This window comes from Podarcis tiliguerta (assembly GCF_965153285.1).
Source record: "Podarcis tiliguerta genome assembly, chromosome: 5".
Taxonomy (NCBI): Eukaryota; Metazoa; Chordata; class Lepidosauria; order Squamata; family Lacertidae; genus Podarcis; species Podarcis tiliguerta.
In genome coordinates this window covers 3,212,306-3,238,822 of record NC_139538.1, presented here as the reverse complement: position 1 = coordinate 3,238,822, position 26,517 = coordinate 3,212,306, and the positions used below count along the sequence as shown (strand labels likewise).

The 26,517-nt window shown below is 44.4% G+C and overlaps 1 protein-coding gene across 3 annotated transcripts in view; it reads right to left on the bottom strand.

Annotated features, from left to right (window-relative positions):
* Positions 1-26,517, bottom strand: part of MASP1 (MBL associated serine protease 1) — a 117,864-nt gene that overhangs the window by 56,318 nt on the left and 35,029 nt on the right. For all 3 annotated transcript variants that reach the window (XM_083442135.1, XM_083442133.1, XM_083442134.1), the window contains exons 3-6: positions 18,702-18,879; positions 10,367-10,498; positions 8,382-8,578; positions 8,033-8,180 (exon numbers count right to left, since the gene is read on the bottom strand). In XM_083442135.1, coding sequence (XP_083298261.1) covers positions 8,033-8,180; positions 8,382-8,578; positions 10,367-10,498; positions 18,702-18,879 — 655 coding nt within the window. The remainder of the gene's footprint in view (positions 1-8,032; positions 8,181-8,381; positions 8,579-10,366; positions 10,499-18,701; positions 18,880-26,517) is intronic.

Genomic DNA, 26,517 nt, shown 5'->3' with positions numbered 1-26,517 from the left:
ACACAGAGGGGCTTCCTTTTGAGTAAAGGTAGTTCTTAAAGAAATGGGAGTGCCCGATCACCTCATCTGTCTCTTGAGAAATCTCTGCGGGGGAGTAGAAGCTACAGTTAGAACTGGATATGGAACAACTGATTGGTCCAAAATTGGGAAAGGAGTACGACAAGGCTGTATATTGTCTCCCTGCTTATTTAACTTATTTGCAGAATTCATCATGCGAAAGGCTGGGCTGGATGAATCCCTAGCCGGAATTAAGATTGCTGGAAGAAATATCAACAACCTCAGATATGCAGATGACACAACCTTGATGGCAGAAAGTGAGGAGGAATTAAAGAACCTTTTAATGAGGGTGAAAGAGGAGAGCGCAAAATGTGGTCTGAAGCTCAAAATCAAAAAAACGAAGATCATGGTCACTGGGCTCATCACCTCCTGGGAAATAGAAGGGGAAGAAATGGAGGCAGTGAGAGATTTTACTTTCTTGGGCTCCATGATCACTGCAGATGGTGACAGCAGTCGCGAAATTAAAAGACGGCTGCTCCTTGGGAGAAAGGCGATGGCAAACCTAGACAGCATCTTAAAAAGCAGAGACATCATAGGTCCATATAGTTAAAGCCATGGTTTTCCCAGTAGTGATGTATGGAAGTGAGAGCTGGACCATAAAGAATGCTGATCGCCAAAGAATGGATGCTTTTGAAATATAGTGCTGCCACCTCATGAGAAGAGAAGACTCCCTGGAAAAGACCCTGATGTTGGGAAAGATGGAGGGCACAAGGAGAAGGAGACGACAGAGGACGAGATGGTGGGACAGTGTTCTTGAAGCTACCAGCATGAGTTTGACCAAACTGCGGGAGGCAGTGGAAGACAGGAGTGCCTGGCGTGCTCTAGTCCATGGGGTCACGAAGAGGCGGACATGACTAAACAACAACAACATAACACCAGTTTAGCGCTTATTTCTGTGTTATTTGCAAACAGCCCCCCCCCCCAAAGCAAACAACCCAGAAATGAACAATAGACCTGCACTGTACACTGCTAGAGTTCTGGAAGTGGCTTTTGTGTTGTGCAAAAGCTCAGTTATAACATAGAAATATTTAACAGGGAAATGGAATAAACTTCTGTGTGAATGTGGCTGAAGGGAAACTGGAAGTGAAGCTGCAGAGAAGCCTGGATTGTGTCTCGTCCTCTCCTTGTTGCCATTCCAACATGGCGGGAAATGGACTGGGATTTGTAAGCAGCGGAAAGGTGGAATGAGAATGGTGGTGGTGCCATTTGAGAATGAATATGGGGCCTCACCTCAGCAGAGACATCACCTTGCCAACAAAGGTCCGTATAGTTAAAGCTACGGTTTTTCCAGTAGTGATGTATGGAAGTGAGAGCTGGACCATAAAGAAAGCTGATCGCCGAAGAATTGACGCTTTTGAATTATGGTGCTGGAGGAGACTCTTGAGAGTCCCATGGACTGCAAGAAGATCAAACCTCTCCATTCCGAAGGAAATCAGCCCTGAGTGCTCATTGGAAGGACAGATCCTGAAGCTGAGGCTCCAAGACTTTGGCCACCTCCTGAGAAGAGAAGACTCCCTGGAAAAGACCCTGATGTTGGGAAAGATGGAGGGCACAAGGAGAAGGGGATGACAGAGGATGAGATGGCTGGATAGTGTTCTCGAAGCTACCAGCATGAGTCTGACCAAACTGCGGGAGGCAGTGGAAGACAGGAGTGCCTGGCGTACTCTGGTCCAGGGGGTCATGAAGAGGCGGACACGACTAAACGACTGAACAACAACAACAACGTTGCAGAAAGGGGCGAATGTTGGAGACCTTGTTGTGGTGCCATTTGAGAATGAATATGGGGCCTCTGGTGGCAAAATTGTGCTTCTCTTGGAATGAACTGCCTGGCTTGGCATCTCACCAAGAAATTGATGTCTCAGACATAGGTTATAAGAGATCAGGATCCCCTGCACATTCCACACAACATGCAATTACTCACAGAAAGCAATTAATTTAATGAATTTGAGACACAATTATAACATGCGGTGTATGTATATATTTAAAAATAGCAGTGTTGTTTATTCATAACAGGGAATTCATCCATTTATCTCCTTCTTTCAACACACATTATGCATTTTATTATTCCATTTAGAAGCCATTTTTTTCCAAATTGTTAGGCAATTGAATTGCATGTTTGAGTTAAGCTGTCAAGCGGCATTTTTAAATTTTTGTTTTGTTTTGTTTTATAGCTATGCCCAGTAGTTATTATATTATTGGGTTCTTTCTGCAAATAATTGCATGTTGTGTAAAATTTACACTTTCCTTGGTGGTCCTGACATTTTACAATCTGCGCTGGTGGTGAGTGGTCGGGAATTATTCCTCTGTGTTTGATTCAGGCAACTGAAGCTCAGCCAGACCATAATTTGATGCAGATTTGAGTGGGCAAACGCAACAGAAGGACAAGGCTGATGAGCAACCAACATCTTGATTTTAGTGGGCATGCAGTTTAATGAGCTTCAATAAAATAAAATAAAATAAATAAATGCATTTTCATTTGGAAATTTGGGCCCCCCAGGCAGTATTTATTTGGAGATAAAGTGCCAGAAGATGTATTGAAAGAGTGGCTGGGGAAACCCAGCCTGATGGGTGGGGTATAAATAAATTATTATTATTATTATTATTATTATTATTATTATTATTATTATTATTACTTTCATGCAAGCTTAAGGTTCCACCTGGACCATACATTGAAAGTAGTATCATATTGCTTTAAACCCGTGGTTCTCAAAGGGTGTGCCGGGGCAGGAGAGAATGGAAAATGTGAAAAGAATGTTACTTTTTTTCTGTATGCCACAACAACTCCGAGAATACTGCTAGCGAAGAATTGGAAGAAACAAGATTTACCAATTATCGAAGAATGGCAGATGAAGATGATGGACTACAGTCATACCTTGAGTTGAATGTGCTTCAGGTTGAGCATGTCTGGGTTGCGCTCCGCGGTGACCCGGAAGTGACGGAGCTCGTTGCTTCCGGGTTTTGCCACTTGTGCATGTACAGATGCGCAAAATGATGTCACGTGCATGCGCGGAAGCGCAGATGCGCCGTTGCGTCTTACGTTCTGTTCAGGATGTGAACGGGGCTCCGGAACAGATCCCGTTCACATCCCGAGGTACCACTGTTTATGGAACTTGCCGAACTGACTGGGAGACTCCGAGACCGGAGAGAAGAGACGGTGGAAGAAGACTGGAAGAAGTTTAAGGAATATTTGAAAAAAATATGTTAATATTTAAATCTTAGAATAGCTTTGGAAGCGGATTTAGGCTGTAGGGTTAGAAGATAGCGTATTTTATTTGTAAGTGATAAAATGTGAAGATTTTTATGGATAAAGTAAGTGTGATAAAAAAAATGGTTAGAATTTATGATATATGTAAACTGCTAAAGATGAGGTAAAATGAAAATCAGAAAGGGGGGACTTGGGGAAGCCCACCTAACAATGTTTAGAAAAAATAAGGATAAGACAAGAACCTGTTTGTATTGTTTGTTTTTCTGTTTGTGTTGTTTATTTGTGTTATAAAATGAATAAAAATTTTGGAAAGGAAAAAAAGAGAGAATGGCAAGTGGGGCTGGAAGATTGAAGGATAATCAAAGAAATATGAAATATTGGAAAAGAGAAAGGCTTCTTTGTGCTGATGAGGGGATGAGAGTTTGTTTGTCTCAAATTAGACCTCTTATAAATGAGATACCCCTGAAAAAGCAAGCTCACACTTCTCACGAGGTTTGTATATATACTTAAGGTATAGTTTATAATTATATTTTGGGAATCATTCAAGTAGATGCATTGCTTTATACTTTCGGGATGTCCCATGATCATATCATAAGGCAGTTGTGTTATATGGTATAAATCAAGCACTGCTAGGAGCTTTCCCTTTTTGTTTTATAATAATAATAATTTATTATTTATACCCCACCCATCTGGCTGGGTTTCCCCAGTCACTCTGGGCGGCTTTCAACGGAACATTAAAAACAGAAGAAAACTTCAAACATTTAAAAATTCCCTAAATAGGGCTGCCTTCAGATGTCTTCTAAAAGTCGGATAGTTGTTTATTTCCTTGACATCTAATGGGAGGGCATTCCACAGGGTGGGCGCCACCACCGAGAAGGCCCTCTGCCTGGTTCCAATGTTATTTTCCAATGTATTTCTTATCAATTAAAAAATTCAGTGTGGCGGGAGCAAATTTTTATTCTGCAAGTGTGGCTCAGAGAAAAAAGTTTGAGAACCACTGCTTTAAACGCTCTTGGCTGCACCCAAAGAATCCTGGGAACTGTAGTTTCTGTAGGGAGCCAGTGTGGTGTAGTGGTTCAGAGCAGTGGACTCGTGATCTGGTGAACCGGGTTCGCGTCCCCGCTCCTCCACATGCAGCTGCTGGGTGACCTTGGGCCAGTCACACTTCTCTGAAGTCTCTCAGCCTCACTCACCTCACAGAGTGTTTGTTGTGGGGGAGGAAGGGAAAGGAGATTGTGAGCCACTTTGAGACTCCTGAAGGGGAGTGAAAGGTGGGATATCAAATCCAAACTCTTCTTCTTCTAGTTTGTGGAGGGTGCTGAGAGTTGCTAGGAGACCCCTGTTCCCTTCCCAGAGCAACAGAGTTCCCTGGGAAGAGGGATTGACTTTAAACCACTTTAGGAATTAAGAACATAAGAAAAGCCAGCTGGATCAGGCCAGCATCTTGTTCTTACAGTGGCCAATCAAATGCCTGTGGGAAACCCGGAGTTATGACTACTGTATTTTTCGCTCCATAAGACACACTTTTTTCCTCTTAAAAACTAAGGGGAAATGTCTGTGCGTCTTATGGAGCGAATGTGTGGTCCCTGGAGCTAAATTGCCAGAGTGCGGCACGCTCCTGAGCTGCTCTTTGGAGCTGGTGGGGAAAGCTGCGCAGTGCTCCCTCTCGCTGTTCTAGCTTCTGCCTTAGTGGCGCGAAGCCTCCGCAGGGCAGTGGGGAGCCTTCCTCCCGCTGCCCTGCGGAGGCTTCGCGCAGCTATCCCTGGCTTTTGCGGGAGGTGGGGGAAGGGACAGAGTGCGTGGCTCTGTCCCTTCCCCCACCTCCCAGAAAAGCCCCCACGAGCCATGCTCCCTTTAAAGAGTGCGCGGCTCTTGTGTGGGAGGTGGGGGGAGAGCCAGGAGGCTTGCTTTTGCTGAAGCCTGGAGGGCAAGCGGGATCGGTGCTCACCAATCCCGCTTGCTCTCCAGGCTTCAGGGATAGCCCCGCAAAGCCTTCTGAGCGAAGTGGGAGGAGCGCTCTCTCTTCGCTCAATAGGCTTTGTGTTGCTTTCTTATTTCTTGTTTTCCTCCCCTAAAAACTAGGTGCGTCTTATGGTCCGGTGCGTCTAATAGAGCCAAAAATATGGTGAGTGGGCATGTGATATAGGTTACGCAATTCGGCTGGACCAATGGGAGAAATTATGGAAATGTGATATCAAATTTATGGCATGTTTGATGAAAATGGTGTACCGTTGGTACTTAACTCCGGTAAAATTGGCTAAAATTTACAAATTAAAATGAAAATCAAATACATGTTGGAGATGCAAGAAAGAAATAGGAACAATGTTTCACATGTGGTGGGAATGCCGACCTATTAAACAATTTTGGAATGAAATATATGAAGAAATCAAGAAGATGTTTAAAATATCTTTTAGTAAAAAACCGGAGGCATTCCTTTTAGGTATAATCACAAACGATATTCCTGACAATCAAAGGAAATGATTCTATGTGACAACAGCTGCCAGGATGCTCATAGCAAAAAAATGGAAAGGGAGAAAAATTCCATCAATGAAAGAATGGCAAATTAAATTTTGTGAATATATAAATCTGGCAAGACTCACAGCATTCATAAGGGGACAATCGGACCAAAAATTATTAAAAGAATGGGGATGTGCTAAAGAGTATATGAAAAAAACATTGTTCTGGAGTAAGCATATTGGTATGTAATGAATGATGCTTTGCAGGGTTAAAGAAAGAGAAAAATGGAGTAAAAAGTATAGAGGTAATCTACATTATTTATTTATTTATTTATTTATTTATTTATTAAGGGTTTTCTTGTTTTACAGAAGTAAGTGTAATGCCTCGTTGTTGTTTTTCCATGTAACATTTTTACAAATCCATTTCATTTGTTGAGGCATTAGGGGGAGAAGAAAAGAAAAAAGAAAAAGGGGGGTGGAGAGAGGGAAAATGGAAGGGGGTGGGGTTGGGTGGCGGTGTTTCTATTGTGTTTAATGTATGTAGAGTTTGGGGTTAGCGTTGTTTGTGTTGTTCACTTGTGTTCCTTTGGTGGTGAGAGAGGTTGGGGTTGGCCTAGGGTGTGATTGTTTGCTTGTGATTGGCTGTGGTGATCTTTGTTTTCGTGTGTGAGTGAGGTGGGTGGGTGTTTTGGATCAGGTTAGCCATATTGATTTGTATGTTGTTGGTGGATTATTGTCATTGTCCTGTTGGGCTGTGTATGTGATAAAGGAGAGCCATACCGGGGTGAAGGCGTCTTCTTCTGTTTGTCCCCGTGTCAGTTTCAGTTTATTAGTTAATTTTTCTAGTAGGGCTGTTTCCCATACTATTTGGTACCATTGGTCCATACTTACTCCTGACAGGTCTCTCCAGTGTCTGGCTATGATGCTTCTGGCTGCTGAGAGTAGGTGGGTTATGAGTTCTTTGTGGTGTAAATGGGCATTGTTGTCTTGGAAAATGTTTAGTAGGGCCAATTCTGGGGTGATGTCTATTACTTGCTTAGTTATTTTACATATTTCTTGTATGGCTGTTGTCCAGAATAGTTGGATTTTGGGACACTCCCACCACATTTGGAGGTATGTGCCTGTGGAGATGCACCCTCTCCAGCATTTTGGTGAGGTTCCTGGGTGTATTAGCGCTAGTTTCCTTGGTGTTAGGTACCACCTGTAGGTGAGTTTCAGTGTGAGTTCTTTTCTTTTCGTTGATATGGATTTAAAGGGGGGTTTAGACCACATTCTGGTCCATTGAGTGGGGTTAATCTCATAGCCTATGTCATTCTCCCATTGTTTTTTGATTGCATCTAGGGGATTTGCGGGGTTTTGGAGTAGTATTACCGTTTCCCTTTGTTGTCAGGTAACAACAACTTAGAAAGAGTAAAAATTTCGAGGTCTTAGAACAAAGGAAGGAAGTCAATATGTGTATATGTATGTAAGGATTAGATTGGAATGATGATATCGTTTTATTTGTAGATGTGTGTTTTTGTTCTGTTTTTTGTGTTCTTTTTTCTTTTGTGTTTTGTTTTGCTTGTTTGTACTGTTTTATTTTGGATTCAATGTTTGTAATTTTTGTTGTAATTTTGCATTGAAAATTATATATAAATAATTATATATATATATATATATATATGCAGGTTTTGGTGTCCTCGGGTGTCTTCCCGTGTAAAAGTTGGGGTGTCTAGGCGACGTTTCGACGAGGTCTCACTCGTCATCTTCAGGCTGGTGCTTTCGGCTTCTTGTTACTGGAACAGAGCAGGATCTCAGTGTTTGAGTTCCTATAAATACTGTTGAGGAGGTGTGGTGTATAGCCTCCAATGTTCTGGGCAGAGAGGAGGTTCCCAGGCAAGTGTGCCTTTTCTTCTTTTGTTCCTTAATTACTTGAGGGATATCTTGAGTGATTTCTTGAGTGATTTCCTGAATCCCACTTAGGTGGGTCATTAGGTGTGGATTAGTTGCTAAAGCCTTCGTGTCTTGAACTCTTGAACTTTGTGAAGAGTTTTTCTGAGAAGATGGCTGTACTGCACTTGGTTGTGCTCTGGCTTGGCTTCGTGTATAGGGGCGAGCTGTGGTTTTGTGGCCTGTGCCAGCCAGATCTGTGTAGGGATTGCAGGGGGGTGCAGCATCCGGAGGTGCCACCCTGGTTTGGCTACTGGATGGTATATATCCTGATATATATCAGGATCTGAGCACATGAATAGACTACAGTACCCATGATTCTCTGGGAGTGGGATGCTGCTGGTCTAAGTGTATAGAACAGGTGGGGGCTAAGAAGGGAGATTACCTATTGCTGTGTAGGACAGCTTCCAGCCTCCATTCTCTCCAGAGTTGTCACTGTGGAACAATATTTGAATGCTGTTGCTCTTCGTTTCGATGTGTCCTGGCGATTTCTCTCCACAAAAAGGCCCAAACTCCTGACGCCCGGCTTTGATCTGTCAGGAAAAACAATCAAAGGAGGAGCAGAGAAAAGGCGAGACCATCATTTGTGTCTGGTTGGAATCAGGCAAGTCAAGTGCAACCGTACCATACTTAAAACACAAGGGTGTCTGTGTGTGTGTGTGTGATTTCTCCCTGGCCTCCTGGTATTTTCCAGTCGCCGTGGAACTCAAGCCAGATCAGCTTGCTGTGCTCACCTTGATGTAGTCATACGGGCAGGTGACCTCCGGGTGGTCTTCAATGTCAAAGTTGTCGTTGAACTCCAGCGTAATGAAGAAACCCTCTTCCAGTTCAATGCGGTACAAGCAATCGGAGCTCTTGGGGTAGGAATTGGGGAAGTCTGGGCTGTTGATCACCCCATTCCTCTGAGTGAAGAGGTTGTCGCTGCACTCCACTGCAAGGGAGACAAGGGTGAACACACTGTCAGAATATTCCGTTCCACCTTAAGGGACAGGCATGAGACTGTTGTATGCCACATGTCTGTTTACACTCCAGCACAGTTTGCTGGGAACTTCCGTTTGTGTATAGATTTTGCTTATGCTGCTTGCTTTGGACATGAAGGGGAGAAGACATGTTTTTCTGTTTGTCCTGATGTACGCTGAATAAACTGCTTGTAAATATGCTCAACACAGCCTCTCCCTGCCACTTCTGTTGTGCAGCGTTAATTACTCTGCTGAGTGATGTGCCTAGCTTCTGAAGGCTTCTGAAGGTAGGGTTGCAGTTTCATGCTGATCCAAGGACTGGAGATCAGCTGGCACACCGGCTGGGGGGCTGGGGCCTGCTGGGGACCTGCCAATTGCCCCCGATTCCTTGGCTGCATCCCAACACACACAACACCTTGGCTATGTTGTGTCTGCCAGGGTCAGTATTGCCGTGGCCAATGGTCTGACTCCACAGAAGGCCACTTCTTCCCATGTTTCTAGGGGTCGAGCAGTAATAGCTCAGGGGCTATTGAGGTTGATCCTGGTTCAACCTCGGGACACAAGGTCCTGGTAGCAAAACTGGTGGAGAAACAACACGAGTTGGGGTAGAAATCTGTGGTGGGGCAGCAGCTTCAGTGGCAGAGGTGTGAGGGGCAGAGGATTCGTATGTGGGTGAACCCGCATTGGTAGCCGCAAGCCTATGGGTCTAATAGCACCTGCCAAGCCTCTGCATTTGGCCTGTAAGGCCATTTTGGGCAAACCACCCCAACTGTCAGGGACCGTGCTGAGGAGGGCTGCACTGAGGAGGAATGGTGGGAACTCCCCCTGCTCCTGATGAGGATCCTGAATCTTCCCAGGAGCAGTGGGACAGTATAGATTTGGAACAGTGGTTTGCAGAGGGACATAGTTCAGAAGGCAGAAGTTGGGAAGAACTGGGAGGGAGAGAGAGAGAGAGTTAACAGACTCTCTTTTGCTGGAAAGCGTCCATCTGCTCAGCCCAAGGTCATGGCGAGCAGGTCAGGTAGCAGAACAGAAAGCAAAGTGGTTGCGAGTTCAGGTTGCAAGACATGGAAGTGACGGGGGTGGGGGGGTGAAATCCTTAATTGGGGGCATCTTCATCCTAGGAATGGATGCTTTGTTCTCCCTCTGTGATCATTAAAATTTCTAACTGGTAAGAGACTCCTTTTGCTTTGTTCTGCTTCTCTACTGCCAAAGGGGGGTGCGGAGAGGAAGCCTGACACCAACCTGACAGTCACCCCAATTAATATAATCTGTTATTTTGAATCCATGCACTAAGTGCTAAGCTTGGAACTAAAGCACCTATTAAGGGACACGGGTGGCGCTGTGGTCTAAACCACAGAGCCTAGGACTTGCTGATCAGAAGGTCGGCAGTTCGAATCCCCGTGACAGGGTGAGCTCCCGTTGCTCGGTCCCAGCTCCTGCCAACCTAGCAGTTCAAAAGCACATAAAAGTGCAAGTAGATAAATAGGTACCACTCTGGCAGGAAGGTAAATGGCGTTTCCGTGTGCTGCTCTGGTTTGCCAGAAGCAGCTTAGTCATGCTGGCCACATGGCCCGGAACAAACGCCGGCTCCCTCGGCCAGTAAAGCGAGATGAGCGCCGCAACCCCAGAGTCGTCCACGACTGGACCTAACGGTCAGGGGTACCTCTACCTTTTTAAAGCACCTATTCCCCACTCCTGCTCTCGAGTTTCAGAGCAACCAGCCCAGTTCACTCCCAGCATTGTGATACGGGCAATACCTTTGCAAGTCCTGTTGTCAGAGTGGAGGATGTAGCCAAACCGGCAGGAGCAGTAGTACCCGCCAATATAGTTGTGGCAGTGGTGGTCACAGGCCAGCTCTTCGTCGCTCTTTTCCAGACACTCATCGATATCTGTTATAGAACAGGAGGGAGCGGCAGACTCGTAAAGCAAACCCTTTAGGATTCTGCGGTTTTCGAACTCGGCACCGTCGCCAGGCAAAAGTTCTATATGGACCCCAGGTTGTGCTTACTTTGAAAGTTTGTGGGAGGTAACTTCAGTTGGCCAAGATACGAATGCCTCATTTGCTAACAGCTTCCTGTCCAGTCGCCTCTCAAGGCTAGAAGGCTAGGTGCTGGTTTTGACCTTTAAAGCCCTATGCGGCCTAGGACCCACGTACCTACCGGACCGCCTCTCCTGGTATGCCCTGTAGAGGACCTTAGGGTCCACAAATGACAACATTTTGGAGGTCTCTTTTTTTATATATAATATTTTATTTTCCGCATTCAATAAACAAAAAAAGAACAAATCGACAAACACATCAAAAGGAAAAAAGCAAAAGAAAAACAATACATACATTATACAAAAACATAAAGAAAAATAAAAACGGTAAGAATAAAAGAGTTAAAAACAAATATTGTATCATTATATTCTTCAGCATTAACTTAGGTCTGCGACTTCCCCATGCCTTCCCACTCTGTATTCTAGGTCTTATATTCTGGTAGTAAACTCTTTCCCTCTGGCGTATCTTTGGTTCAGATTAATATTATTGTTTTATTTATCCTTACATTTCCCTATGTCTTATTAAATATACTTTCTTTAACATTGTCATTTTTATAATAACATTCTTTTACATTCAATCTGATAACCTCAAACGTTCGTAATTTTATAATGCTTCTGTAAATAGTCTTTAAATTTCCTCCAGTCTTCCTTCACCGTCTCTTCTCCCTGGTCTCTGATTCTGCCGGTCATTTCTGCAAGTTCCATATAGTCAATGAGCTTCATTTGCCATTCTTCCAGCGTGGGTAGATCTTGCGTCTTCCAATATTGCGCGATGAGTATTCTTGCTGCTGTTGTAGCGTACATAAAAAAAGTTCTATCCTTCACTTGAACCTGTTGGTTTACCATACCCAGGAGAAAGGCTTCTGGGGTCTTTCTAAATGTGTATTTAAATATTTTTTTCAATTCATTATAAATCATTTCCCAGAAAACCTTAATCCTTGGGCACGTCCACCAAAGGTGAAAAAAGGTACCTTCTGCTTCTTTACATTTCCAGCATTTGTTATCAGGCATATGATACATTTTTGCAAGCTTGACTGGTGTCATGTACCACCTATATATCATTTTCATTATGTTCTCTCTTAAGGCATTACATGCCGTAAACTTTATTCCAGTGGTCCACAACCTTTCCCAGTCAGCAAACATTATGTTATGGCCAACGTCTTGAGCCCATTTAATCATAGCCGATTTCACTTCCTCATCCTGTGTGTTCCATTTCAGCAGCAAATTATACATTCTAGACAATATTTTTGTTTTAGGTTCTAATAGTTCTGTTTCCAATTTTGATTTTTCCACCTGGAAGCCAATTTTTCTGTCCATTTTAAATACCTCCATTATTTGATAATAATGAAGCCAATCTCGGACTTTACTTTTTAGTTTATCAAAACTCTGCAGTTTCAGTTTGTCACCATCCTGTTCTAAAATCTCCCAATACTTCGGCCAATTTGCCTCCATATTGAGTCTCTTTACTGCCTTAGCTTCCATTGAAGACAACCACCTTGGAGTTTTGTTTTCCAAAAGATCTTTATATCTAATCCAGACATTGAACAGTGCTTTTCTGACAATGTGAATTTTGAACATTCTATGCACTTTAACTTTGTCATACCATAGATATGCATGCCAGCCAAATGCATTATTGAACCCTTCTAAATCCAATATATCTGTGTTTTCAAGAAGTAGCCATTCCTTCAACCAGCAGAAAGCTGCTGCTTCATAATAGAGTTTTAGGTCTGGCAGGGCAAAGCCCCCTCTTTCTTTAACGTCTGTTAATATTTTAAATTTTATCCTTGGCTTTTTGCCCTGCCAGACAAATTTAGATAGATCTTTTTGCCACTTCTTGAAACAGTCAGTTTTATCAATAATCTGCAGTGTCTGAAACAAAAACAGCATTCTTGGCAATACATTCATCTTAATTACAGCAATGCGCCCCAGTAGTGAGAGTTTCAAGCTAGACCACGTATCTAGATCCTTTTTTATCTCCGTCCAGCACTTCTCATAGTTGTCTTTAAATAAGTTCCCATTTTTTGCTGTCATATTTATTCCCAAATATTTAACTTTCTTCACTACTGTTAAACCTGTTTCTTTCTGAAACCTTTCATTTTCAATTTCTGTCAGATTTTTTGTCAAAACCTTAGTTTTTGTTTTGTTTAATTTAAAGCCTGCCAATTGGCCAAATTCTTGAATCAGTTCTAAAACTTTTTTTCCACTAGATTCTGGCTCCTGCAACGTCAAAACCAGGTCATCTGCAAAAGCTCTTAATTTATATTGTTTAGCTCCAACCTGTATCCCTTTGACCAATTGGTCCTTTCTGATCGTGTTCAGCAACACCTCCAGGACCGATATAAAAAGTAATGGGGAAATTGGGCACCCTTGTCGTGTTCCTTTTTCTATTCTGAACTCTTCTGTCAAAACATTATTTACTATTAATTTAGCTTTTTGTTCAGAATAGATTGCCCCTATACCATTTTCAAATTCTTGGCCTACCCCCATGCCTTGGAGATTCTTCTTCATAAAACTCCAAGAGATATTGTCAAAGGCTTTCTCCGCATCCACAAATATCAGCGCCGCTTTTGTATTTATATTTTCCTGTAAAAGTTCCAAAATATCAATTATATTTCTTACGTTCTCTGATAGATGTCTTCCTGGGAGAAAGCCTGCTTGATCTTTATGAATCTCCTCTGTTAGTACCTTCTTCAATCTTCTCGCCAAGATATCCGCAAATATTTTGTAATCCACATTTAACAATGATATAGGCCGGTAATTCCTAAGTTGATGTTTTTCAACGTCTGTCTTTGGTATAAGAGTCACAAAAGCTTCTTTCCACGATTCTGGAGCCTTTTTCCCCTGAAGTATTTCATTACATATTTCCTTTAGGGGTTGAGTTAGCCAGTCTTTCAATGATTTATAATATCTTGCAGTCAGCCCATCAGGTCCCGGAGCTTTGCCTAGTTGCATATTTTGGATGGCACTCTCTATCTCTTGTTCTGTTATCCTACTGCTCAGTTTAAGTTTGTTTTCTTGCGATATTTTTGGTAGCCCATTCACTTTCAAAAATTCTTCTATCTCTGTTTCTTTCTGTGGTTGTTGAGAGTAGAGCTTTTTAAAATATTTTTGAAAAGCACTCCTGATCTCGTTGGGATATTGCAACATTCTTCCTTCAACCTCCACACTTGTAATGGTGTTCATTTTTTGTCTCTTCTTTATTTGCCATGCCAATAACTTTCCACACTTATTTGCCGAATCAAATGTTCTTTGTCTCATCTGTTTAATTTTCCATTCAATCTCTTGGTTTATTAGTTGCATGTATTGTGCTTGATACAACTTTATCTCTCTTAATATTTCCTGTGATTTTGGGTTTGTTCTCAATCTCTTTTCACCTTCCTTGATCTTATCCAAAATCTTTTCTCTTTTTTCCTGTTGTAATCTTCTCTTGAGTGCATTTTGTTGGATCAAAAAACCTCTCCTAACAGCCTTACTTGCGTCCCATATAATTCTTTTCTCCACCGTAGTGTTCAAATTTATTTCAAAATAATCTTTCAGAGTTTTCTGGGCTTTCTTCACAAATTCCGCATCTCTAAAAAGAGAGTCATTCATCCTCCATCTGAAGGATCCAGTTGGTTGTAAGTTCATTACCATCTTAATAGCGTTATGGTCGGAGCAAGTCTTTGGGCAGATTTCCACCTTATTTATCTTTGGGGCCAGTTCTCTAGTGGTCCAAATTTGGTCAATTCTAGTCCAAGTCTTTTGGGCTTCAGAAAAGAAGGTTCCCTCTCTTTCCAGGGGATGTTTCGTTCTCCAAATGTCAATCAAATCCAAGTTATCAGTCATTTCAAAAAAGGTTTTCGGTAGTCTCCCATCTTTGGTAACTACCTGTCTTTGTGCCTTATCCATATTCGTTGAGACTACTCCGTTCATATCTCCCATTAGAATCACATTGTACTCCATATAATCCAACAATGTCTCATGCAGTCTTTTAAAAAATTCTGATTTTCCTTCATTGGGCGCGTATACGCCCACCATCAAATATTTCTGTCCATGATACTGTATTTCAATAGCCAAGTATCTTCCTTGCTCATCTTTAAAGACAAATTTTGGCGCCAGGCCTTCTTTAGCATAAATTACAACTCCTCTTTTTTTAACTTTGTCCGATGAGATAAATTCTTGTCCCAACTTTTTATTAATTAAAATTTTTCTGTGAAGCCTGGTCACATGTGTTTCTTGCAAGCAAATCAAATCCACATGTTCTTTTTTTAATATGTGAAAAATGGATTTCCTCCTCCGAGAAATGTTCAAACCATTACAATTCCAACTCAAAAGCTGCAGAGACATGTTGTATTATTGTTATTCTGTTCCTCCCGTTGCTTCTGATAATTTGTCTTCTTCTGCTCCTGGTGGAGTCTTTCCATCCAAATTTAGATTTAGATTCAATATTGCCTCTGCTGTCTTCTTCCTTCTTTCCTCTAATAGGTCTGCTGTCCCTTTCTGTAGGTCCTCCCCGCAGGCCTCCAAAAAACTGTCTCTGTCTTCCACTGACTTTATTTTAATCTTTCGTCCTTTGAAACTAAAGGAGAGTCCTTCTGGGAATTCCCACCTGAAGATGATATTATTTCTTCTCAGCAAGGTCACCAAGTCTTTATATCTGGCTCTGAGATCGAGCAAAAGTTTGGGGATGTCTTTAAAAATTTCAGCTCTCGATTGAGAAATTTCCAAAGGTTTGTGAAAATGCAGACCTAGGATCTTATCCCTCTCCTCCTTGGATCTTAATGTGATCAGGCAATCTCTGGTTTTAATCTTTTTACTTGCTCTTCCCAGTCGGAAGGCACTCAAAATTTTTATTTCTTCCTTTTCTGGATCTAATTCCCAAAATTTCACAAACTCTTGTGACAGGTAGTCCCGCAGGCTCTCCTTCTCAATTTCAGGCAGACCTCTAATTCTGAGATTTGCCTCTCGTTCTTTCAAGTCCAATAGAGAAAACTTAACCTTGTAGTCCTCCAGCTGTCTGGTCATCGATGGTAATTTCTCCTCCGTGGCAGCTGCGACCTGTCGAGCTTCTTCTGCAATCTTTCGCGTTTTATCGGAGTCGCCCAATAATTTCTCTATTGCAGCTGTATTTTGCCGGATGCTCAGCGTATTTTGATCTATTTTTGAAGATGCATCTGCAATCCCTCTGTTCGTTTCTAACACCTGATTTTTGATTTCTGCAATCTCCTTCTTCGTCCCTGACACCTCAGCTGTAAGTTTGTCAATGGCCCCTTGTAGTTTTGAAAAGCCAGAACTTATCAGTTCATCTGTACTAGACATTCCTTTCCCTTTCTGCTGTAAGGCAATGCCTCCTGTAGGGTCTAGAGAGCCTCTTCTTCCTGGAAGAAAGGATTTGCCCGATCTTGTTGTCTTTTCCTGATAACTCTGGTAACTCTCTTTCTCAGCCATAAGCCAAGCTTTCCCACGGTCAGACTGCAGCTGCAGCTAGGCTTGTGGCACAAAACAGACAGTCCGATAAGAAATTGCAGTAAGATATTACAGTGGAAAATTACCAATGGACTTGTAACGATGTCAGTGCCCACTAGGGGGACTCTAAGATTCCACGATCAGAAGAAACAAAATGTCCTTTGGTTTACAGTCAAGACCGAATTGTATCATCAATCCTTTTGGCGACAGTTTTATGGTTCTAACACCTTTATAACAGTTTTATAGCACCTTTAACTCTCATTAGTCAAGCGCCGTCCACTATCCCCTTTATGAGGCTAGTATCTTCAAATTCGACAGCTCAGGACCTGGGAGTCAGAGCGATGTTTTTGTTACCGCAGCCTCTTTCTCCGGGGGATTTAGTCTTTCCCAAAATACTCCCCCTCCTTCCAGTTCTTGGGAGGGGGGTTGCAATCCTTTCTATGGCTTCAGAATAGCTTTTTCAATCTCTTATTTTAGAATGTTAAAAGCATAGTCTTTACTTTCTACTATATACAAAGCGGAAGGCTGACTTCCTGTTTAGACCTTCCCGCCTCTGTTCCGATCATTCTTAAAGAAATTTAAAGTCCCGATTCTTTTCCAATTCAGATTTTCCAAATTAAAGTCCTTCAAATTTACTGTAGTTTACTCACGATTATTCTGTTTTGTAATCCAAATTGTAACAAGAAGAGGTCGAACGCTTTTCTGATTGGCAGTGCGACGTCGCTCTGAGAAGGTAGCGATAGCCTCACAGCACCACGCCGGCCCCCCCTCCGTTCCCCGGGGCTATTTACGACCCGGAGACGATCTGGAGCTGCGCTTTCGGTGCCCGCTGAGTCCCACGGCCGTAGGCTTTCCCCGCCTGCGGTTTTATGGAGTTTCTGCGTCGTCGAAGCAGTAAAACCCCGTCCTTCTCAGAGCTCTTCCTCTGAGACATCAGAGGAAAGCAGCCATCTTCAGATCGCGTTCAGACCCGGAAGACATTTTGGAGGTCTCAAGTCACAAGGTGGTTAGATTGGTCTCAACTAGGGCCAGGGCCTTTTCAGTACTGGCCCCGACTTGGTGTAATGCTCTGTCACAAGGGACCAGGGCCCTGCAGAACTTGACATCTTTCACCAGGGCCTGCAAGGCAGAGCTGCTTCACCTGGCCTTTGGTTTGGACTCGGTCTGACCCTTAGTTTTCCCTTCCCTTATGGCCTTGATCTATGGGCTACTTTTAAAATGAGGCTGCATTTTAAATTGTATTTTAACCTGTATTTTAAATTGGTTCCCCCCCATTATGTTTTTATTGTAATTTTACTGGTGTTAGCTGCCCTGAGCCCGGGGAGGGTGGGGTATAAATAAAATTTATTATTGCTATTATTATAGAAGGATGCTTCTGTGTACTCTACAACAAACTGGTTTTTAAAAGCCTTATTTGTAGCCAAACCAGAGAAATTGGCCCACCAACTCTGGGCTCTCAGAGGGGAAGCGGATCCGCTGGACTTTGCATCTGCCTGGTGGTTTATTGTAGCTAATTTAACGACATGGTTGCACAGGTGGCAAATTCTATCCAAATACTATTTCATATGGCGCCTTTTTTTATTGCATGATTTTTTGGCTCAGCTGCTTATCTTGGAATGATGCTATAATACTTGGAATGATCCTCTTTTGTGAAGTTTATCTTCCCATTCTCCTTTATATCATCATTTTAATTATTAAATTTGTATGCCGCCCTCCATCCACGGATCTCAGGGTGGTTCACACACCCGAAAATTCCAACATAAAAACGCAAAATACATGATGAACACAAGAACGAAAAAGACAAACCAATAACCGCCCCCCAAAACACACTCATTGTCTTAAACCTCTTTATCTTATACCTGACCATGCGAATTCTTTTTTCTCTTTTGTTGAATTATTGGAATGCTATGTGAGTCTTGTTTGCTACACATTTACTAAAGCAAACACTCAGTTTCCCTCCCATTTTGACCTGGCTGCTATCCTTTATGACGTGGCTTCTGCAACGTCAAGGCTTGGCTACTGCAACATACTGTATTGGTGACTGCCCCCGGAGACTGTCCGGAGGCTTCAGCATGTGTGTAAGTCACTGAAACAAATAAAAGCAATTTCATTTTTTTAAAAACCCACCCAAGTGCAACAAATACTATTTACCGGGGACAAACAAACCTTTCAATTAGAGTTTCTTTAGCGCCACCCTTTTTGCCAGCATATAGTCCACTGGGTTTTAGACTGCTTTGTTGTGGGTTTTAGTTGTGTAGTACCGCATTTTTTTGCTCCATAAGACTCACTTTCCCCCTCCTAAATAGTAAGGGGAAATGTGTGTGTGTGTTATGGAGCGAATGCAGGCTGCGCAGCTATTCCAGAAGCCAGAACAGCAAGAGGGATCGCTGCTTTCACTGCGCAGCGATCCCTCTTGCTGTTCTGGCTTCTGAGATTCAGAATATTTTTTTTCTTGTTTTCCTCCTCCAAAAACTAGGTGCGTCTTATAGAGCGAAAAATACAGCATTTAAAAAAACACACACTTTTGATGTATTTTAGCTGTTGTCAACTGCAGGTACTTTGGAGTCCAGTGGCCTGGGCTACCCACATTGTGGCCAAGCGGCTACTCACCCACGGCTGTGTAATGGGCGTCAAACCCTGTGAAACGTTCCTCATTGGAGAAGTCCGATCGGAAAGTGAGGCTCATGAAAGAGCCCGGGGAGACAATGGCCTGCTGCCCCGGGGTCTGCTCTGTGTCCGTGGCTTCCCTCCCGCAGAAATTTGCCAGGACTTGGTCCTCAGACTCCACCTGTTCCAAGCCCAACAGGAAAGAAAAAGAACCATCAGCTTGAAGGTGGTGGAAATAAATTGTTGCAGCAACGCCAGCAGATACATACATCTCCAGATCTGGGCTTTGCAGAACAAGAAGAGGAAATAAGGGTAATATATCCTATTAATCAATAGGAGTATAGCATCTAGATCAAGGGAAGTAATAGTGCCACTGTATTCTGCTCTGGTCAGACCTCACCTGGAGTACTGTGTCCAGTTCTGGGCACCACAGTTCAAGAAGGACACTGACAAACTGGAACGTGTCCAGAGGAGGGCAACCAAAATGGTCAAAGGCCTGGAAACGATGCCTTATGAGGAACGGCTAAGGGAGCTGGGCATGTTTAGCCTGGAGAAGAGGAGGTTAAGGGGTGATATGATAGCCATGTTCAAATATATAAAAGGATGTCCCATAGAGGAGGGAGAAAGGTGGTTTTCTGCTGCTCCAGAGAAGCGGACACGGAGCAATGGATCCAAACTACAAGAAAGAAGATTCCACCTAAACATTAGGAAGAACTTCCTGACAGTAAGAGCTGTTCGACAGTGGAATTTGCTGCCAAGGAGTGTGGTGGAGTCTCCTTCTTTGGAGGTCTTTAAGCAGAGGCTTGACAACCATATGTCAGGAGTGCTCTGATGGTGTTTCCTGCTTGGCAGGGGGTTGGACTCGATGGCCCTTGTGGTCTCTTCCAGCTCTATGATTCTATGATTCTATATTGTTCTTGCACTGTCTGTTGCAGCAACATGCCTTTCCAGACCTGGGTTTTCCACAAGAAGAAGAGGGAATAAGGGTGATGCTACTGCAAGTGATGCCGCCAGTAAGATTCACAGTCAAAACCAAGTAGTTTGTGGAGGAAGAAGGGGTGTGTGTGTAAAATAATAATAATAATAAGAAGAAGTTGTTTTCCAGAAAAACGATGCTTCAGAGTGTCTTACAAATCCACAAAACACAAAACAAACTTGATTATCAATTAAAAACAAAAATGATAGAAAAAATACTATTGTTATTTATTATTGTTGTTTTTTGAGTTTATATACCACCCTATGCAGGGATGCGGGTGGCGCTGTGGGTTAAAGCCTCAGCGCCTAGGGCTTGCCGATCGAAAGGTCGGCGGTTTGAATCCCCGCGGCGGGGTGCGCTCCCGTTACTCCGTCCCAGCGACTGCCAACCTAGCAGTTCGAAAGCACTCTCGGGTGCAAGTAGATAAATAGGGACCGCTTACTAGCGGGAAGGTAAACGGCGTTTCCGTGTGCGGCTCTGGCTCGCCAGAGCAGCGATGTCACGCTGGCCACGTGACCCGGAAGTGTCTTCGGACAGCGCTGGCCCCTGGCCTCTTTGAGTGAGATGGGCGCACAACCCTAGAGTCTGTCAAGACTGGCCCGTAACGGGCAGGGGTACCTTTACCTTTATACCACCCTATACCCAGAGGTCTCAGGGCAGTTCACAGAAAAGATCACAACATATAAAATCAGAATAAAAACAGCAACTCAATAACACCCCTCCCCAAAGAGCCACATTTTAAAAGGGTATAGGATGTCCATCAGGTCAACCAAAGGCCTCCTGGTTAAAAAGGAACGTTTTTGCCTGGTGCCTAAAGGTGTATAATGCCAGGCGAGCTTCCCTGGGGAGAGCATTCCACAGATGGGGAGCCACTGCAGAGAAGGCCCCGTTCTCGTGTTGCCACCCTCTGGACTTCTCGAGGAGGAGGCAGACGAAGGAGGGCCTCAGATGATAATCTCAGGGACCAGGTAGGTTCATATGGAAAGAGGCGCTCCTTGAGGTATTGTGGTCCTGAGCCATACAATATACAATACAGTACAAATACAATACAGTAAAACAAATACAAGCACAGGCTGTATGTGATAAAAGAAAGTGCATCTTTGCATAGCTCATAAATTATGGAACTCGCTCCGACAAGAAGCAGCAGTGGCCACCAGCTTGGGTGGCTTTTAAACAGGATTGGGCAAATTCAGGGAGGAGGAAAGGGCTATCGATGGCTAATAGCCACAATGGCTCTGCTCTGTCTCCACAGATGAAAGCAGCAATGCTTCTGAACACCCGTTTTCGGAAGTGGCAGGAGGAAGAGACAGGACTCTTGTGCTAGGATCCTGTTTGCTGGTTTCCCATCAGGGCATCTGGATGGCTCATTGGTCTGATCCAACATTGGTCTGACATTCTTTTGTCTGTGTGTTCAGGTGTCATGCACGACATGTTGTTGTTGTTGTTGTTTAGTCGTTCAGTCGTGTCCGACTCTTCGTGACCCCATGGACCAGAGCACACCAGGCACTCCTGTCTTCCACTGCCACCCGCAGTTTGGTCAGATTCATGTTTGTAGCTTCGCGAACACTGTCTAACCATCTCGTCCTCTGTCGTCCCCTTCTCCTTGTGCCCTCCATCTTTCCCAACATCAGGGTCTTTTCCAGTGAGTCTTCTCTTCTCATGAGGTGGCCATAGTACTGGAGCCTCAGCTTCACGATCTGTCCTTCCAGTGAGCACTCAGGGCTGATTTCCTTAAGAATGGATGCGTTTGATCTTCTTGCAGTCCATGGGACTCTCAAGAGTCTCCTCCAGCACCAGAATTCAAAAGTGTCAATTCTTCAGCGATCAGCCTTCTTTATGGTCCAGCTCTCACTTCCATACATCACTACTGGGAAAACCATAGCTTTTACTATACGGACCTTTGTTGGCAAGGTGATGTCTCTACTTTTTAAAATGCTGTCTAGGTTTGTCATTGTTTTCCTCCCAAGAAGCAGGCATCTCTTAATTTCGTGGCTGCTGTCTCCATCTGCTGTCACCCGTTCGCAACCAGAGGTACCACTGTAATTGTGTTTCAACATTGCTATGTCGTGCATGTTGACAAAGACAACATGCACGACATAGCAATGTTGAAACACAATTACAGTGGTACCTCTGGTTGCGAACGGGTTCTGTTCCAGAGGCCTGTTCGCAACATGAAAGAAACGCAACCCGCAGTGGCATGTGGGTTGTGATTCACTGCTTCTGCGCATGCGTGTGATGTCATTTTGTGCATCTGTGCATGCGTGAGTGGCGAAACCCGGAAGTGACCCTTTCCGGTACTTCCAGATCGTCGCAGGACGCAACCTGAAGAAACGTAACATGAAGCAAACGTAACATGACATAACATGAAGCAAACGTAACATGAAGCAAACGTAACATGAAGCAAACGTAACATGACATAACAAAGACAACATGCACGACATAGCAATGTTGAAACACAATTACAGTGGCACCTCTGGTTGCGAACGGGTTCTGTTCCGGAGGCCTGTTCGCAACATGAAAGGAACGCACCCCGCAGTGGCACGTGGGTTGTGATTCACTGCTTCTGCGCATGCGTGTGACGTCATTTTGTGCATCTGCGCATGCGCGAGCGGCGAAACCCGAAAGTAACCCTTTCCGGTACTTCCAGATTGTCGCAGGACGCAACCTGAAAAAACGTAACATGAAGCAAACGTAACATGAGGGATGACTGTAGAAACCCACCTTCCTGAATGGATTTTTTTAAAAAAATAAAATTGCATTTCTGCATTTTGCACCTACATCCACCAGCAGTGAAACAGAGGCTCACGAGTGCCCCAGATGGCGTGTGATGTGTGCCATGGAGCCTGAAACTTCCCCCCAAATTAGGCAGGCCTTTTCCAAATGGAACATATCCATTATCAAACCAATGTAGGGCTGTTGTCGCCGTTTCTTCTCCTCTGATCTCCTACCCAACCCGCTTCCTGGAGTCTGAACATCGTTTGGAAACCAGGCTGGTCTGTAAGTCATGACAGAAGAGGGACGGAACCTCTTTTGCATTTTTGGGATGGCTTTCAAATCCTGCTTTCATACGCAGCGATCGTTTTCAAAGCACTGCCAGCCACCCCGAACCCACAAAGCAAAACGCGCCCCAAGTCCAGCTAATCAATCACAGTCGGACCCTGCAGTTTCCCAGGATCCTCTCTGGGTAAGTTAAACAGCACCAAGGCCAATAACTTGTGGGTGATCTGAAGCGTAGCTTTTCCAAAAAGCAGACCCGTATTCTGAGGCGCGCCAAGCCCACAGCCTTCCTAGGCTCTCTGCCACACCCTGCCCTTCCAGAAAGTATGTAAACCTTTTTGCCACAAGACTGGGAGAGCGAAATCCAAGTGTATTGTGGCACCAAAAGACCATGAAGTCATCCAGCCACTGGGAACTTTCCATCAGGTTGTCTTAATTATCACAGCTTAGGAACAGATGAAGACAAACGCGCTCAGGATGTAGGCAAAAAATTGTTTCCACTCCATTGGAATATTATCTTTAAAAATAGCTGCACGGCAAGGAGCCGAGGGCTTGCAAAATAGTCGATGGAGACAATTCGGGGGGCGGGGGGAGGTGTATGTTGGAGGCCTCTTTATTACTGGGGGGGGGGGGAGACGCAGCTCATATTTCCCTGCTCAACCCCCTACCCGGCCATCTCCACTTGAAAGAGTCACAGGTAGATGAGCTGAGATTGCTTACGGGGCGAGGAGAACAGTTGCCAGCCAACTCTAGGTGGGGCTGCCCCTGGGGTCAGTCTGGAACATTGGTAGGCAAGCTAAGGCCCGGGGGCCAAATCTGGCCCAATCACCTTCTAATACCGGCCCGCAGATGGTCTGGGAATCAGTGTGTTTTTACATGAGTAGAATGTGTGCTTTTATTTAAAATGCATCTCTGGGTTATTTGTGGGGCATAGGAATTCGTTCATTTTTTCTCTCCAAAATATAGTCTGCCCCCCCCCCCACAAGGTCTGAGGGACAGTGGGCCAGCCCCCTGCTGAAAATGTTTGCTGACCCCTAGTCTGGAGGCTGCAGCTGGTGCAGAAGGTGCCAGCGAGTTCGTGTGTGTGGTCAAACTACTGCCAGCACGCAACACCTTGCTTGCAAAATCTGATCTGGCTGCTAATTTGCTAGCGGGTCAACAGAAAAAGGGTCTGGAAAACCAAGACTGATGGGGATGGGATGAGGAGGTTGGTGAGCTGTCGTCAAACATCAAATGTCATATGGAAGATGGAACAAGCTTGTTTTGTGGTGTTCCGGAGGGCAGGATCTGAACCAAGGGATTCAAATGACAAGGAAAGAGATTCCGACGAAACATTAGGAACGACTTTCTGACAGTAAAAGCTGTTCAGCAATGGAATGGACTACCTAGGAATTATGGTGCTGGAGGAGACTCTTGAGAGTCCCATGGACTGCAAGAAGATCCAACCTCTCCATTCTGAAGGAAATCAGCCCTGAGGGCTCATTGGAAGGACAGATCCTGAAGCTGAGGCTCCAAGACTTTGGCCACCTCATGAGAAGACTCCCTGGAAAAGACCCTGATGTTGGGAAAGATGGAGCGCACAAGGAGAAGGGGACAGCAGAGGACGAGATGATGGGATAGTGTTCTCGAAGCTACCAGCATGAGTTTGACCAAACTGGGGGAGGCAGTGGGAGACAGGAGTGCCTGGCGTGCTCTGGTCCAGGGGGTCATGAAGAGTCGGACACCACTAAACGACTAAACAACAACAACCTAGGAAGGTTTTTAAAATCCTTGGAGGATTGTAAAATCCTTGGAGGATTTTAAGCGGAGGTTGGATAGCCATCTGCTAGGGGTTATTTAATAAGATTCCTGCATTGCAGGGGGTTGGACTGGATGACCTTTGGGTTCCCTTCCAGCTCCACAAATCTATGATTCCATCTGTTCTGAGGGCCAGGCAGAGAGTCAGAGACACACTCTTTCCTGGCCCCAGTCTGAGGCTCTCCAGCCCTGCTCTAACCATTGGACCACACACTGGGTCCGCAATATGGATTTCCCATTCTCACTTCAGACTGTCATGTCTTCAATTACAGCTTTACAATCCCAGCCACATAAAGTGTGACCCAGACATGGCCATTTCTCCCCCACGCGCACAAAGCCCTTCTGCATCTCTCCTCCAGCGCCACGATTTTAAAAATGTGTGAGAAGATGCACTCTCACAGCGAAGTATGTTTTTCATTTTATATCGAAAGGGCTCTGGTATTCACTCGCTTTCCCACTTGCTCCCAACTTTCACATCTCAACCCACAAACGCTTTCATTTTCACAAAGTCCCCTTCTGCTGCTGTCTCCGTCTCGTTCTGTCATCTGTCACATGAAATGTCATGCCGAAAGACATAGAAAAAGAAAAAGAAGCCAACCATACGGCAGAGAATTCCCACACTCTTTGCAAAAACCAAACCTGACTATGCTCAGCAATACCCCTTGTTATTTGATTGTACCTCTGACTCACAAAAGCGATGTGTGATAACAGATGATTAGAGAACCTCATGGAGGAAAACGCTTTTGATGGGTACTGAATGAGTCTTATATCTGGTATTGGAGAAAATACTTATTTACAGAGCTCATGGGGTTCTGTCCTGGGCCTGTTGCTCAACATCTTTTTAAACAACTTAGATTTAGGAATAGAGGGGAAGCTTGTATTTCTCATTAAAAAAGACTGGCCAGACTCCCCAGGGTATCCAATCAAGTGAGCATTGACAGGTAATGCACTCAGATTTCTGCTGTAGACCACCTTTTCTGTGATGTAGGTATGGTGTATGGGGTGGTGGTGGTCTTGAGCTCCAGGGCAGGGAATTTAAAATGTCTATATAAGGGCAGGCACACCTTGGTTCTGGGCCCTCCTCCTTTCCTGCGTGTGAGGGGAGCACCCTGTTGCAACAGATCAATAAAGATCCGGCTTACTAGCTGCTTTGCTTCTCAATATCCTCTGGTTGGCCTCTGTTATTTTCTCCTGCCAATAGGGAACCTAGGTAAGGACTCTATATGGGCTCTTGGATACCCCATAAGGGAAGAAGGGCAGATTTTGGTTTACAACACTGGTAGTGGGGAAAGAGAAGAAGAAGAAGAGTTTGGGTTTGATATCCCGCTTTATCACTACCCGAAGGAGTCTCAAAGCGGCTCACAATCTCCTTTCCCTTCCTCCCCCACAACAAACCCTCTGTGAGGTGAGTGGGGCTGAGCGACTTCAGAGAAGTGTGACTGGCCCAAGGTCACCCAGCAGCTGCATGTGGAGGAGCGGGGAATCGAACCCAGTTCACCAGATTACGAGTCCACCGCTCTGAACCACTACACCACACTGGCGCACTGTTGCACTCTGGTCCTGCTGGTGGGCTTCTCAGAGGCATCTGGTAGCAGGACTGGATGGGCTATTGGCCGGATCAAGCAAACTTTTCTTATGTTCTCCCTACCAATCTCACTTTAAAGTCTCACTCCTGTTTCCTGGGGATTGCCAGCACAGGCAGAACTAAAGAGCAGCTCAGGTGAAGCTTCTCTCCCAGGCAGACCAGATGCCAAAGATGTTGCAGAAACCCAAAAGTCCAATGTTGCAACAGTTCTTAACCTTTAGCCAGCTAGAGGCATGGGGCAACGGTCTCCTCCTTGCTTCTACAAACTGTTTCCTGGCATGTTTGCACAAATTGCTTTCCTGGATTAGACGAAGGTTCATCATGTCCTGACCTAAATGGGCAATGATTGGCTAGATTGGGGCATGAGAAATACACATACCGGTTTCAAGGCAAGAAAGGATAAAGGAGAAGGTGCTGGAAGGAGCGACAAAAATGTGATTCCTGGTGGAGCAAGAAACAGCCCC